At 38.2% G+C, this 16,328-nt stretch overlaps 1 protein-coding gene across 1 annotated transcript; it reads right to left on the bottom strand.

Moving 5' to 3' along the window:
• Positions 1-7,485: 7,485 nt before the first annotated feature.
• LOC126074078 (olfactory receptor 7G2-like) lies at positions 7,486-8,412 on the bottom strand. Its single transcript, XM_049881411.1, has one exon. It carries the CDS (start codon positions 8,410-8,412, stop codon positions 7,486-7,488), a length of 927 nt encoding a protein of 308 aa, XP_049737368.1.
• Between the last annotated feature and the right edge of the window lie 7,916 nt (positions 8,413-16,328).

The raw sequence follows: 16,328 nt of genomic DNA, 5'->3' as shown, positions 1-16,328 counted from the left end.
CAAGCATGATGTCCTCCAGAAACTAATCCCTCCTGACAACAAGTCCAAAGTATACAAAATGCAGTCTCGCCATCCTTGCCTCTAAGGAGCACACTGGCCGCACTTCTTTCAAGACAGATTTGTACCTTCTTTTGGCAGTGCATGGTATATTCAATATTCTTCATCAAGGCCACAATTCAAAGGCGTCAACTCTTCTTCGGTCTTCCTTATTCATTGTCCAGCTTTCCCATGCATATGATGTGATTGAAAATACCATGACTTGGTTCAGTCACACCTTAGTCTTCAAGGTGACATCTTTGCTCTTCAACATTTTGAAGAGGTCCGTTGCAGCAGATTTGCCCAATGCAATGCATCTTTTGATTTCTTGACTGCTGCTTCCATGGGTGCTGATTGTGGATCCAAGTAAAATGAAATCCTTGGCAACTTCAATCTTTTCTCCATTTATCATGATGTTGCTCATTGGTCCAGTTGTGAGGATTTTTGTTTTCTTTATGTTGTGGTGTAATCCATACTGAAGGCTGTGGTCTTTGATCTTCTATTAGTAAGTACTTCAAGTCCTCTTCACTTTCAGCAAGCAAGGTTGTGTCATTTGCATAACGCAGGTTGTTAATGAGTCTTCCTCCAATCCTGATGCCCTGTTCTTCTTTACATAGTCCAGCTTCTCGGATTATTTGCTCAACATATAGATTAAATAGGTATGGTGAAAGAATACAACCCTGAGACACAACTTTCCTGACTTTAAACCAATCTGTATCCCCTTGTTCTGTCTGAACAACTGCCTCTTGATCTATGTAAAGGTTCCTCGTGAGCACAATTAAGTATTCTGGAATTCCCACTCTTCACAGCGTTATCCATAGTTTGTTATGATCCACATAGTTGAATGCCTTTGCATAGTCAATAAAACAAAGGGAAACATCCTTCTGGTATTCTCTGCTTTCAGCCAGGATCCATCTGACATCAGCAATGATATCCCTGGTTCCACGTCCTCTTCTGAAACTGGTCTGAATTTCTAGCAGTTTCCTGTCGATATATTGCTGCAGCCGTTTTTGAATGATCTTCAGCAAAATTTTGCTTGCATGTGATATTAATGATATTGTTCTATAATTTCCACATTCAGTTCGATCACCTTTCTTGGGACTAGGCATAGATATGGATCTCTTCCAGTCAGTTGGCCAGGAAGCTGTCTTCCATATTTCCTGGCATAGATGAGTGAGCACCTCCAGCACTGCATCTGTTTGCTGAAACATTTCAATTGATATTCCGTCAATTCCTGAAGCTTTGTTTTTCGCCAATGCCTTCAGAGCAGCCTGGACTTCTTCCTTCAGTACCATCGGTTCCTAATCATATGCCACCTCTTCAAATGGTTGAATATCAACTAATTCTTTTTGGTATAATGACTCTGTGTATTCTTTCCATCTTCTTTTGATGCTTCCTGCGTCTTTTAATATTTTCCCCATGGAATCCTTCACTATTGCAACTTGAGGCTTGAATTTTTTTCTTCAGTTCTTTCAGCTTGAGAAACACCCAACATGTTCTTCCCTTTTGGTTTTCTACTTCCAGCTCTTTGCACATGTCATTATAATACTTTACTTTGTCTTCTCGAGAAGCCTTTGAAATCTTCTGTTCAGGTCTTTTACTTCATCAATTCTTCCTTTTGCTTTTGCTGCTCGACGCTCAAGAGCAAGTTTCAGAGTCTCCTCTGACATCCACCTTGGTCTTTTCTTTCTTTTCTGTCTTTTCAGTGACCTCTTGCTTTCTTCATGGATGATGTCCTTGATGTCATTCCACAACTCATCTGGTCTTCAGTCACTAGTGTTCAACGTGTGAAACCTATTCTTGAGATGGTCTCTAAATTCAGGTGGGATACACTCAAGGTCATATTTTGGCTCTCATGGACTTGCTCTGATTTTCTTCAGTTTCAGCTTGAACTTGCATATGAGTTATTGATGGTCTGTTCCACAGTCGGCCCCTGGCCTTGTTCTGACTGATGATATTGCTCTTTTCCATCATCTCTTTCCACAGATGTTGTCAATTTGATTTCTGCGTGTTCCATTTGGCGAAGTCCATGTGTATAGTCGCCGTTTATGTTGGTGAAAGATGGTATCTGCAATGAAGAAGTCGTTGGTCTTGCAAAATTCTATCATTTGATCTCCGGCATTGTTTCTATCACCAAGGCCATATTTTCCAACTACTGATCCTTCTTCTTTGTTTCCAACTTTCTCATTCCAATTGCCAGTAATTAGCAATGCATCTTGATTGCATGTTTGATAGATTTCAGACTGCAGCAGCTGATAAAAATCTTCTATTTCTTCATCTTTGGCCCTAGTGGTTGGTGTATAAATTTGAATAATAGTTGTATTAACTGGTATTCCTTGTAGGCATATGAATATTATCCTATCACTGACAGCGTTGTACTTCAGGATAGATCTTGAAACGTTCTTTTTGACGATGAATGCAACACCATGCTTCTTCGAGTTGTCATTCCCGGCATAGTAGACTATATGATTGTCCGATTGAAAATGGCCAATGCCAGTCTATTTCAGCTCACTAATGCCTAGAATATCGATGTTTATGTGTTTCATTTCATTTTTGACAATTTCCAATTTTCCTAGATTCATACTTTGTACATTCCAGGTTCCAATTATTAATGGAGGTTTGCAGCTGTTTCTTCTCATTTTGCATTGTACCACATCAGCAAATGAAGGTCCTGAAAGTTTTACTCCATCCACATCATTAAGATCGACTCTACTTTGAGGAGGCAGCTCTTCCCCAGTCATCTTTTGAGTGCCTTCCAACCTGGGAGGCTCATGTTCCAGCACTATATCAGACAATGCTCTGCTGCTATTCATAAGGTTTTCACTGGCTAATGCTTTTCAGGAGTAGACTGCCGGGTTCTTCTTCCTAGTCTTTCTTAGTCTGGAAGCTCAGCTGAAACCTGTCCTCTTTGGTGACCCTGCTGGCATCTGAATACCAGTGGCATAGCTTCCAGCATCACAGCAACACACAAGCCCCCACAGTACGACAAACTGACAGACACGTGGGGGGAATTCTTATAGGGATTGTGTAATCAGTAGATCAGTTTGGAGAATATTGCCATCTTAAAAATGCTAATTTTTCCAACTCATGAACATGATGTATTTTTTCTAATTATTTAGATCTTAAAGTTATGTCAACAATGGCTTTTACTTTTCAATACGTGTCTTACACTTCTTTTCTAAAACTTATTCCTAAGTAGTTTATTCTGTAATTTTTGATGCTTTTCTAAATGGAATTTTTTGCTTAATTTCATTTTTAGATTATTCATTGCAAGTATATAGAAATAGAATTGATTTTGGTATATTGATCTTGTATCTTACAACCTTGCATTTATTAGTCCAAATAGTGTCTTAGCGGATTAAGATTTTCTCTACATCACCTCTCATGTCACCTGCAAATATAAATAGCTTTACGTTTTTCTTTCTAATTTGGGTACCTATTATTTCTTTGCCACGTAGAGTTTCCAAGGAGCACCTGGTGGATTCAAACTGCCGACCTTTTGGTTAGCAGCCATAGCACTTAACCACTATGCCACTAGGGTTTTTTTTTTTTTTAATAAAAAAAAAACACTTTTTAAAGAATATTTTAGGTGGCATTAAAATTTAATCTTATAATTTGGAGGCAGTAATACACTTAGATCTAGACAAAAGGAGTCCCTATCCTGGGTCCCCACTCTAGAGGCCATCTGTATTTCATGTTGTTGTTGTTAGGTGCCATCAAGTCAGTTCCGACTCATAGTGACCATATGAATTACAGAACTAAACACTGCATGGTCCTGCACCATCCTCACAGTCGTTGTTATGCTTGAACTCATTGTTGCAGCCACTGTGTCAATTCATCTTGTTGAGGGTCTTCCTCGTTTTTGCTGACCCTCCACTTTACCAAGCATGACATCCTTCTCCAGGGACTGATACCACCTGATAACATGTCCAAAGTAGATGAGACATAATCTTGCTATCCTTGCTTCCAAGGAGCATTCTGGTTGTACTTTTTCCAAGACAGATTTGTTCATTTTTTTGCGGTCCACGGTATATTCTCCACTAACACCGTAACTCAAAGGCGTCAATTCTTTGGTCTTCATCATTCATTGTCCAGCTTTCCCATGCATATGAGGCAATTGAAAACACCATGGTCTGGGACAGGCATGCCTTAATCTTCAAAGTGACATCTTTGCTTTTCAGGGCTTTAAAGAGACCTTTTGCAGCATTCCAATTCATGAATATTGTGTATTTTTTCTAATTATTTAGATCTTCTCAAATTTATTTCTACAATATTTTGCACTTTTAAAAATGTGTCTTACACTTCTTTTATTATATTTATCCCTAAGCATTTCATTGTATTCTTCTTGATGCTTTTGCAAAGTGAATCGTTCCTCTTAGTTTCAATTTTTGGATTGTTTATTTCAAGTATATAAAATTCAGTTGGCTTTTGCACATTGATCTTGTATCCTGCAACCTTGCTGAGAGTGTATATTAGTCCAAATAGAATTTTAGCAGATTCTTTAGGATTTTCTCTATGTCATCTGCAAATAGAGGGAGTTTTATTTCTTCCTTTCCAAGTTGGTGCCTTTTACTTCTTCTTCTTCCTCTTCTTATTCTTCCTTTTTTGCATAATTGCCCTATCTACAACCTCCACCGCAAGTTGAATAGATATAGAATGAGTGGACACCCTTTTTTTGTTCCTGATCCAAAAGGAAAGTATGCAGTCCATTAAGTACAATGTTAGCTGCGGGTTTTCCATAGATTCCATTTATGAAGTGGAAGAAAGGGATATATGTAGAGGTAGTAAGACTATTATGTTGAAATACATGAAAACAGTACTTTTATATGTCAAAAAGAGTGAAACGTTGGGAATTTCATAGAATTCATCCCAATATAAGGAATAGCTAAGAAAATGTTAAATACAAAATTCAGGATAGTGGTTATTTCTTGGCAAGAGGGAGGATGATTAGACTGAGAGTCTCACAGGAGGATTCTAGATGACTGTAAATGTTATTTTTCCATTTAAGTGGTGGACATATATGTTCATATTATATGAATATTCTATAAGAAAAATAGTTAAATTACACAAATTTTATATGTGTGCTATGTTTCACAAAAAGTAATCTTTCATGTATCATATTTTAAATACATTCTACTATTAAAGATATGTTTCCAGAATATAGAACTCATCACTATTTCACAAGGGTCTTTTTAACCATGTTTTCTCTAAGGGCCTATCCACAGGGTCCAGAGTCAGTGGTCCTTAAATGAGGGGCAGATAGCTGCAGATTTAACAAAGACCCAAGATGCTGCAGGTGGCTAAGGCCATAACTGGGTGAAATCCTGCCCTAGAAAATGCCGTGGAGGCCAGTCCGAGAGCTGTCCCCAGAAGTGGTGGTGAAAATAATGGAAGTCAGTGAGGAAGAGAACAAAAGGCTCTCTGGCATTCAGTTTTCCAGGGAGTCATCCATTCTCACCGTGAATTATCTCCTTAGATCAAAAAAGATCCTCGATAAAACCAAACTTTCTCCTTGCTTCCCTATAGTGTCACATCCAACACCTCCCCTATACAGTTGAGTCCTTCAAAGACTACAGTGGCCTTATTAGCTTTATTCAAGCACATTTGATGTGTGGATTTCATCTGAAATGAATAAGAAACAACAGAAAGGGTGACACGAGGTAAAAAGAAGTCAAACTCATTGCTAGCAGGTAATCAATGAGAAGGAATCAAAGGAAATTAACTGTCAGGGAAACATAATTCATCTTAGCCTGCAAAACCCATAATTGTGTCTTGGATTATATTACTAGATTCACTCAAAACACTGACACATATTTAAATAAAGATGAGGAAAACTAACTGCTAAAGCAAATGTTAAAAAATGTGCGAAAGCAAAAAGATTGCAAGGTCCAAGAATAGATGGCTATATATGGAATACAATATTAGCTAAATTTCATTGAGTACTTACGGTATGCCAGACATGGTGCCAACTGCATTCCCAATGGTAATTGCATTCTTGATCAGTGTCACTCCAACTGTAATACTTTGACTATCCACAGTGAAATCAGCTATGAGCTTGTCAGACATGCACATTCACAGGCCCACTTCACAATAACCAAAGCCAAACCCATTGCTGTTGAGTCAATTCTGACTCATAGCAGCTCCATAGGGTAGCGTAGAACTGCACCCATAGGGTTTACAAGGAGCATTTGTTGGATTCAAACTCACTACCTTTTGGTTAGCAGGCAAATGCTTAACTACTGCACCACCAGGGCTACCAAAATCCCTGAGGATGAGCCCAGGAATCTGTGAATTAACAAGTTCTCCAGTTCTCATACACATTAACGCTGGAGAACAACTGCTGTAGGCAATATGTCAAATCCACTCATAATAATTCCATTCCCTTAACCAGAGAATGGTTTATGAAGGGTTTTGTATGTCCCAATTCAGGCACATCAGCTGTGAAAGGATGTCTTCTAAAAGAGTCATTGGAAAAGTAACCTCTTTATTAAAGAAAAAGAAAAGAAAAAAAGGCATAGTCAGCTTTCCGGTATACAATGCCTGTAAGTGATGCAGCCATCTGGTAACCTGGAGGAAAACCTGTCCTAGCACACAATCAATCAAATATCACAAAGCTAGAGAGGAGCAAAGTCAGCTTCCCATACCTATTTTGCACTACTGTTAGTCACTATGGTATATAGCCATTGTAGCAAAAGAATTGAAGGCAAGAACACAGATACTCGTACACCAATGTTCATTGCAGCATATTCACAATAGCCATAGGGCAGAAACAGGCTAAATGCCCGTGAACAGATGAATGGATAAGCAAAATGTCATAATGCAATGGAGTACTACTTGCCATAAACAGAAATAGTCCTGATACATCCTACAACATAGATGAACCTTGAAAACATTATGCTGAATGAAATGTCAGTTACAAAAGGACAAATACTATATGATCCCACATAAATGAAATACCTAGAATAAGCAAGTGTATAGAGACCAAAGTTTATTACTGCTTATCAGGGTCAGTGAGTAAGAAAAAAGAAAGGGAGACTCATTGCTTAGGGACATTGGCTAAGAGTGATGGAAAAATTTAAACATGAATAGTGGTGATGATTGCACAACATGAAGAAAGTAATTAATGTCACTAAATGGCACATGTAAAAAATGTTGAAATGACAAATGTTTCATTACATATATAGTTACCAAAATAAACATAAATAAATAAATGCTTTAACACGCCTTGCTAATAAGGTAAAAATTGTCACAAGACAGAAGCATGTATAAATAAATAAATATACTCATAAGTAAAAATGCATTTGAATTGATAAACATATAAAGCTTTTTATCATCAAAATGAAAAAAAAAAAAAGACTCTTGTTACCACAAAAATGTAACATTCTGATTCCCCCAGTACAATTTCACTATGACTCATCTAGAAGCCCAAGGCTAAGGCAGATAATACAATCATGAAAAAGATGTTCTCCACAGGAGTTTCTTCAAGGCTCCCTTCATGTCCCTGTTCCTCAGGCTGTAGATAAATGGGTTCATCATTGGAGGGACCACAGTGTACATCACTGAGGCTACTGCTGTCTTCTTGGAAAAATGAGTAACTGCAGAACTAATGTACACCCTAAAAGCTGTCCCATAGAATAAGAGAACCACTGACAGGTGAGACCCACAGGTGGAGAAAGCTTTATACATTCCACCAGCTGATGGTATTCTCAGAATGGAAGAAACAATTTCAATGTAAGAGAAAATAATCCCTAGGAAAGTAACACCACCCAGTATACTACTTAGTAAATATGTCAGGATGTTATTGACAAGAGTATTGGAGCAGGCAAGTTTGATGACCTGAGCAAGTTCACAGAAGAAGTGAGGGATTTCCCTGTCTGTGCAGAAGGACAGCCTTAGACTGTGGAGCAGAGCATCCATCAAACTAATAAGCAAGGACAGCAGAATCAGCAGGCCACAGAGGTGAGAGTTCATGATGACTGTGTACCTCAGTGGTTGGCAGATGGCCACATAGCGGTCATAGGCCATTGCCGCAAGGAGAAAATTTTCCATGCCTGCGAATATCATGACAAAGCAAACCTGGGTGAGGCAGCCTGTGTAACTGATGGTTTTGCTCTGTGTCTGGATGTTCATCAGCATCTTGGGGGCCGTGGTGGTGCTGAAACAGATGTCAGTGAAGGACAGGTTGGAGAGGAAAAAGTACATGGGGGTGTGGAGGTGGGAGCCTGAGCTGATGGCCAGGATAATGAGTAGGTTCCCCAACACAGTGACGAGGTACATGGTCAGGAATAGTCCGAAGCGGAAGGGCTGCAGTTCTGAATCCTCTGAGAGCCCCAGGAGGGAGAATGCTGCTACACCAGTTTGGTTTTCTGACGTCATGTTGTTGATTAGTCTCATGATGGAAGTGATAGGAAACAGATCTACAAAGATTGCTTATTTTAGAGAAATCCTCACATTTGTATTGTGAAATGAAGTGAACACTACAAATATTTTTTCTGTCTCCTTCCCTCTCCCACTCTTTCCTTTCATCTGCCTCTGTCCCATCCTCTCTATCTTCCTCCCTTCTTCTGTTTTCTATCACTTCTGTTATCATATCAACAAAAAAAATTCCATCTGAATAAATACCCAAGTGGTCTCCTTGATTTTGTTCTTGTTGTGTGCCTTGAGTGATATCAGTCTGATAACAGCCCTATAGGACAGAGTAGAACTGGCCCCTAGGGTTTTTCAAGAAGGAGCTGGTGGATTTCAACTGCTGACCTTTTAGTTAGCAGCCAAGCTCTTAAACGCTATGCTACCAGGGCTCTTTGCTTTAAAAGTCTTGAAGTCTCTGACCACGTAGGTAATATCTATGTGTTTATTGAATACTGTTTATCAACATTGTGCCCAGTAATAGGAATGAAATAGAAAAAAGTACATGGTTTTTACCTTTGGAATTTTCCAAAGCCTTCAAACTAGCAGAAAAACAAATTCTACATCTGCGTTTTAGAGCAATGTTTCTCAAACTGCTTTTCATCAGAATTAGCTGAAGGGTTTTTTGAGCCTCCACAGAGTATAGGCTTCAGAATTTGGAGTCTAAGCCTCTAAATTTGTTCTTTCTAACAAATTCTCAAATGCTATTGCTGATGGCCTGGGACCACCCTTTGAGGTCCACTCTTCTAGAACATCAACCATTATGGCCCATGTACAATCAGCTCATCTGCAGGGAGGAACAGATGTGGTGCACTTCATGAGGAGATGGGGACCTGGCTCACCAGGCTCTGCAGAGGGACTTGGGGAGGAGTTCAAGCCCTTGACTCAACCATTTTCAGTTCTTCCTCAAAATTATACCTTTCAATTTTTTGTTTCCATTTAAAGTCCCATCATTTAAGTTCTTATTCCTTGTTATTATTGTTCTAATTAATAGCAGTATTATTAGAATGTATAATAATAAATATCATAATTGTCAAAAACTGCTGCCATTACTACTACTAACACTTACTGCGTCCTGACTATTTCAGGAAGTTTTCAGGATTTGCTGTAGTTATTCTCACAACAGAGATGTGAATTAGGAACTTCTATTTTCCTACATTATACCCATGACCTCAAGTGAAGGTAAAGGAGAAGTGTGGTGAATTTACAGATACAAAGTACATGGTACTCTGGAAAACAGCACTAACAGGATTTGAACTCAGGCTGTGAGATCTTAGAGCATACATCATACCACCACATGATACAACCTCTGTGTAGGGGATGACCAGGTATCCTGAAGGGTCAACAGATTCCATCACTTGCCTTTTGGAAAGTTCCAACTGAATTAAAACCCAAGTGCTTTCCCTGGTATTCAGGGTTATCTAAACTCTGACCACATAGGTAGTGACAGCATCAAAACAGGACCCACACTCAGGAACTGAAGTCAAGACAGAATGTGCTACCTGAAATCTCAAGCTGTTATCCTATTATGTCAATGAGACTCTTTTCTTCCATTTATTTGAAGATGGAAACATTATCTTCATAAATGGTATATACCCATTGTTACAGAGTTGATTCCAAATTACAGCATCCCTATAGAACAGAGTGACACTGCTATATAGTTTCCAAGGCTGAAATCTTTGGGAAAATAGACTGCCACATCATTCCCCCATGGAGAAGCTGGTGGATTGGACAGCCAACCTTTCATTTAGCAACAGAGCTCTTAATCACTGCACCACCAGGGCAACAAGGTGATATGTAGCACATCCTTTTTTCCCAAAACAGAAGAATGGGAGGAAAGAGGAAATGCATGAGTCTTCAAAAACTGGAAAATAAAAAAAGCAACAATTTGTTAGTGTGTCCTAAGCAAAATCCTGACATCTTTGCTTTTTAACACTTTAAAGAGGTTTTTGGCAGCAGATTTGCCCAATGCAATGTCATCTGATTTCCTGACTGCTGCTTCCATGGGCACTGATTGTGGATACAAGTAAAATGAAATCCGTGATAACTTCAACAGTTTCTCTATTCATCATGCTGCTTATTGGTCCAGTTGTGAGGATTTTTGTCTTCTCTTTGTTGAGGTCTAATGCATACTGAAGGCTGTAGTCTTTGATCTCCATCTGTAAGTGCTTCAAGTCCTCTTCACTTCCAGCAAGCAAGGGTGTATCATCTGCATATTGCAGTTTGTTGATGAGTCTTCCTCCAATCCTGATGCCCCATTCTTCTTCATAAAGTTCTGCTTCCAAGATTATTTCCTCAGAATACAGATTGAATTAGCATGGTGAAAAGATAAAACCCTGATGCACACCTTTCTTGATTTTAAACCATGCTGTATGTCCTTGTTCTGTTTGTACAACTACCTCTCAGTCTATGTACAAGTTCTGCATGAGCACACTTAAGTGTGCTGGAATTCCCATTTTTCACAATGTTATCCGTAATTTGTTACGACCCACACAACTGAATGTCTTTGCATAGTAAATAAAACACAGGTAAACATCTTTCTGGTATTTTCTGCTTTTAGCCAATATCAGCCTGACATCTGCAACGATGTACCTCATTTCAAATTCTCTTCTTCGTTTCACATCCTCTTCTGAATCCTGTTTGAATTTCTGACAGTTCCCTATTGATGAACATGTTACAACCATTTTTTAATTACCTTCAGCAAAATTTTACTTGTGATATTAATGAAATTTTTCAATAATTTCTGTATTCCATTGAATCAACTCTCTTTGCAAAGGGCACAAATATGGATCTCTTCCAGTCAGTTGTCCAGAAATTTGTCTTCCAAATTTCTTGGCATAGACGAGCAACCGCTTTCAGCATTAAATCTGTTATTTGAAACATCTCAATTGGTATTCTATCAATTTCCAGAGACTTGTTTTTAACCTATGACTTCAGCGCAGCCTGGACTTCTTCCTTCAATACAACTGGTTCTGCGTCATCTGCTACCTCCTGAGATGGTTGAACATTGATCAATGTTTTTTGGTGTTGTGACTCTGTATTCCTTCCATCTTCTTTTGATACTTCCTGTGTTGTTCAATATTTTGCCCATAGAATTCTTCAGAATTGCAACTTTATGTCTGAATTCCTTCCTCAGTTCTTTCAGCCTGAAAAATGCCAAGCATGTTCTTCCATTTTGGTTTTATATTTCCTGGTCTTTGCACATTTCATTATAATACTTTAATATTTCTTCTTTAGCTGACCTTTGAAATCTTCTGTTCATCTCTTTTACTTCAACATTTCTTCCATTTGCTTTAGCTACTGAAGTTCAAGAGCAAGATTCAGAGTCTTTTCTTCATCCATTTTGGTCTTTACTTCATTTCCTGTCTTTTTAATGACCTTTTTCTTTCTTAATGCATGATGTCCTTGATGTCATCCACAACTCCTCTGGTCTTCAGTCACTGGTGTTTAAAGTCTTAAAAATGAAAAGTGTCACTTTGAGGACAAAGATTCACCTGGTTCAAAGCATGGTATTTTCTATCATCTTATATGCATGGGAAAGATGGACAGTGAATAAGGAAGACTGAAGAAGAATCGATGCATTTGAATTATAGTGTTGGCAAAGAATATTTATAATACCATGGACTTCCAGAAGAATGAACAAATATGTCTTGGAGGGAATACAGCCAGAATTGTCCTTAGAAGTGAGGTAGGTGAAAATTTGTCACACTTACACTGAACATGTTATCTCCAATCCCTGGAGAAGAACATGATGCTTGGTAATGTAGAGGGTCAGTAAAAACAAGGAAGAACCTCAACAAGATGGATTGACACAGCAGCTGAAACAATGGGTTCAAGCATAACAAGAATCATGAGGATGGCACAGTGACTTGTTCTATTGTACATAGGGTCACTAGGAGTCAGAACTGACTTGTTAGCACCGAACAACAACAACGAGCAGAGCCAAGAATAAGAAAGACACACTCTACCAACACAAACATCTAGGCTGCTTACCGGAGGATCTCAATGGTAGTAGAAAAAGAAGAAAGATTGTCAAGTCAGCCTTAAAGGAGAAAAAAGACACTGAGCAAAGTACAGCTGGACACCTCAAATATTTATGTAGTTGTGGGACTTAAAAAATTCAATCAATACAAGTTGCTCAGCAAGGAGCCTGACATCTGGTCGTTGTGAAGTACTATTTAAGGCTATGGTGATGACTCAATAAGATAATGGAACTTATTTTTAGAAATTCCTGACCTTCCCAAATGCAACAATGTATGAAATAAACACATATAAACTCTTTTCTGTTTGACTGCCACTCACATTTTTACATGTAAATCAATGGAAAAAGAAACCATAGAATTTCAAATTTCAAATGGAATAGAACCCATAATTAATCTCTATTAATAGATTATTACTTTCAGATTTATTTTTTCATTCCTTTCCTCTCTTTCCAGATAGCACGTTGGATCTGTTCCTCCCTTCCTCGTTCCCTTTTTATGACAGAGTATTCGAATAACCCCTCCCTGCTCAATAGCTTCATCCATTCCCTCTCTGTTTTATGTTTTGACTCATAGTCTACACTGTATAATTAGCATATGTTAGAAAAGGTAATATGAAAATCAATTGTGATACTTTGAATCTTCTTTCCTTCTGTTCCTGGCTTGGCCCCATCAAACCTGGGTCAGGAAGCATGGGCACTGGCTCTTCTGGGAATCCTGAGGCTGTGTACTGAGATCAACTCCAGGACACTCCCATTTTTCCGATATTAAGATGAGACCCCTGAAGATATCTCGATCTCTAAAACAGGTAACAGTTGATCGACTACATCTTCGATACATTTCCCCTTTATTCTTATAAACCAATGCTGTAGAAAAAGTCTGTGAAAGTGTCTATTTCAAAAATGAACAACTCATTAGGATCCTTGTTTTTTTAGCTTAATGGCACAAGGCAAACAAACTCTGCTCTCCCAACACAAACATCCAGGCTGCCTGAAAAGAGGCTCTGGCCATAAGCATGAAGTTCTGACAACAAGCAACCTTAATAACCAGAAACCACCAAACCCAGAGCTGTCAAGTCAATTCTGCCTCATAGGAACCCTATGGGACAGAGTGGAACTGCCCCATAGAGTTTCCAAGGAGCGCCTGGTGGATTTGAACTGTCGACCCTTTGGTTAGCAGCCGTAGCCCTTAACCACTATGCCACCAGGGTTTCCAGCAACCTTAATAGCATCAATCAATTGGTTTAACATTTGGTCACAGACACTCTGACTTTAATCGAGTCTGTAGCACTTGATTTATCAACAAAGATATTTTTAGAACTCCTTGAGAATCTTCCATCACCTCATTGTATGATAGGAACCATCATAAAATCTTATTGCAATTTTGTAAGGATGAAAATGAGTAGACAAAACCATCAAGTATGGTGTTCAACAAATGACATCGTCTCAATATTTCCTGTTCTGATTTGTTCTGCATGGGCATAACCTGATGGCTTATTATAGAACTGAGTAATTGTTGCACAAAAATCAGGGAAGAGTAGACAGAGAAAGGACATACCTAGCAAGATAATTACAAATTTTACGGAGGAATAGATATGGTAAAAGTCCACTGGGACTCTTCCTCATGTAAAAAAGCAAAGGGAAGAAAGAACCCCAATGAATATGAATGATATCAATGTTCATCTCTAATGATATATTATAAAATATATAGCAATTAAATTGAATAAATTAGATCTAGATGTATCAACACAAATAATGAAAACTCAGAAGAAAAAAGTACCTTGTCTAAAATGACAGGTATAGGAAGGGAAACTTTAAGTAAGTTTTAAAATAACATAGATATAAATTTACATTTTTTTTATCACGAAACATTTCAAGCATGCTGAGAAGTACAGAGAAAAATAATAAAATCCTGGTTTTTCACCACTCTGCACCATCGAATTAAAATCAATGTCACTGAACAATTTGTGTAGAAATTATTGAATGGAAACCTAACCTGCTATGTAAATCTTCATCAAAAACACAATATTATCTAAAAAATATGTTGCCATGTTTCCATTATTTTTTTAAATGAAATAATGCATGTTTATTTGAAATCCTCCTTTATTTTTCACATCTCAATATTTTTCCCTCCTCCAGGTGAACAACACAGAACTTGTATGCATTAGTCCCCTGTGTATTCAATATATTTATTATGATGCTATCCATAAGCAGTGTTTTTGTTTTGCTTTAATACATTTATATACTCTAATTACTCCTTAAAAATAATACATTTAATAATTTATCAGTCTTGGTATTCTTTGTTTTGATTCATTAACTCTAACTACCTTAAGATATTCCACTCGATCACATCACAACTTATGTTTTTTCCAGGTGATGGGCATTTTTACTGGGGTATATATAAAAAATTATATATTTTTTATACACACACACACTTTAAACTGCACTGGAGACCAACCAAATTCGAGACTGTGGTTGCCTCTTAGGAAGCAAAGAAGGGAAATGGAGGGGACTATAAAGAGTATGTCTTCTTTATGTGTACCATTTTGTTACTTTAACAAAAAAAAATGGCAAAATGTCAACATTCATTAATTCTGGAAGTGTTGGTACATAGGTGTTTATCCTATTACTCTGTGCTGTATTTTCTTTAAAATATTTAATAGAACACTGGTACACTTGGGATGTAGCTTGTGGAGTCAACCTGGTTCTCCAACTCCACTCTGAGTCCTCAGAGCCCAGTACTAGAGCCAAGGCCAAAGATCCCCCCCACGAAAGGGTGTCAAGACCCAAGTACTGAAAGATAAGGAGAAGCTGACCACATGCCCCAGCCCCCTGCCAAAGAAATAAAGGAAAATTTTAAAGAATCTAAAACATTTATAAAAATTGAGCAAGGACAGGTTTCTTTTGAGGTTGGAAAAAAATTCATGGAGCTTGAGGGTCAGAGTAGATGATTAGCAGAATGAGACCTGCTCAAGTATTGCTGCAAATGTACAAGGAAGTATGTCAATAAGGTGATGAATAATTAGGTAGGGACCTCACCTATGATTCCACTCTGCTCCTCTTCTACCAGTACACAACTCACTGCTGCCCCAAATAGGCTGATAGACAAAGACCTCTCCCTATTTTCAAAGGATAAACTAGGTGTCAAATTACCTTGGTGCCAGCACTAAGGAATGACATTCAGTTCTCCCAGGAAGTTGAAGGATAAAAATGGAAGCTCTGTATTGATGGAGCACAGAAGAGAGGGGATGGGCCAGGAAGCCTCCTGTGGAAAGTGATGGTCCCTGGGACAAGGCTCAAATGTGCTACCTATTGGCCTGGTCAGGGTTGTTGAGTGCATGGCCACAGGCAGACTATTTACAGTCTCTGCAACCTTAGAGCGTTCAATATCCAAAGCTCCTCATTAGTCAAATTCTTTTGCAAATCCTTACGGAGTAAGTCTCAGAGAAGGAAGAGCTTCACTTTGGCTGACTCCCTCATTCTGAGAGGCCAGGAATACGCATTGATACCCATCACTTCCTCTTTTCTCTATCTCCTTCTGCTCACATCCATTTCAAGTACCTTACACACATGGACACACCTACCTTCTGTAATTGACTCTAGTCTTCTTTCATTAGGTACGTTGAAAAGAACTGCTGTCCTAACAACATCAGGAAGAATGATACCACATGCAGGCTCAAAAGTACAGTGCGTTTATATGGGTGTATGAATTCCCAATACAAATACAAATATAGCGAATGTATCCTGAAAAATGCACACTAACGACTATTTCTATACATTACTCATTAGACATTTATCAGGTTTGTACATATTATATTTAGCCCTTTCTAATACATTTTCTGTAATCAATATGGACTGAACATGTAACAGACATTTTACATGCTTTTTAAAATTTTTCTACCAAATT

Source organism: Elephas maximus, chromosome 3 (assembly GCF_024166365.1).
Source record: "Elephas maximus indicus isolate mEleMax1 chromosome 3, mEleMax1 primary haplotype, whole genome shotgun sequence".
NCBI lineage: Eukaryota > Metazoa > Chordata > Mammalia > Proboscidea > Elephantidae > Elephas > Elephas maximus.
The sequence above is the reverse complement of the archived record's forward strand: the minus strand, read 5'-3'. Positions and strand labels throughout refer to the sequence as shown.

Bases quoted from the DNA above. Each gene is read 5' to 3' on its own strand.
- LOC126074078 (XM_049881411.1), bottom strand. From the start codon at position 8,412: ATGACGTCAGAAAACCAAACTGGTGTAGCAGCATTCTCCCTCCTGGGG.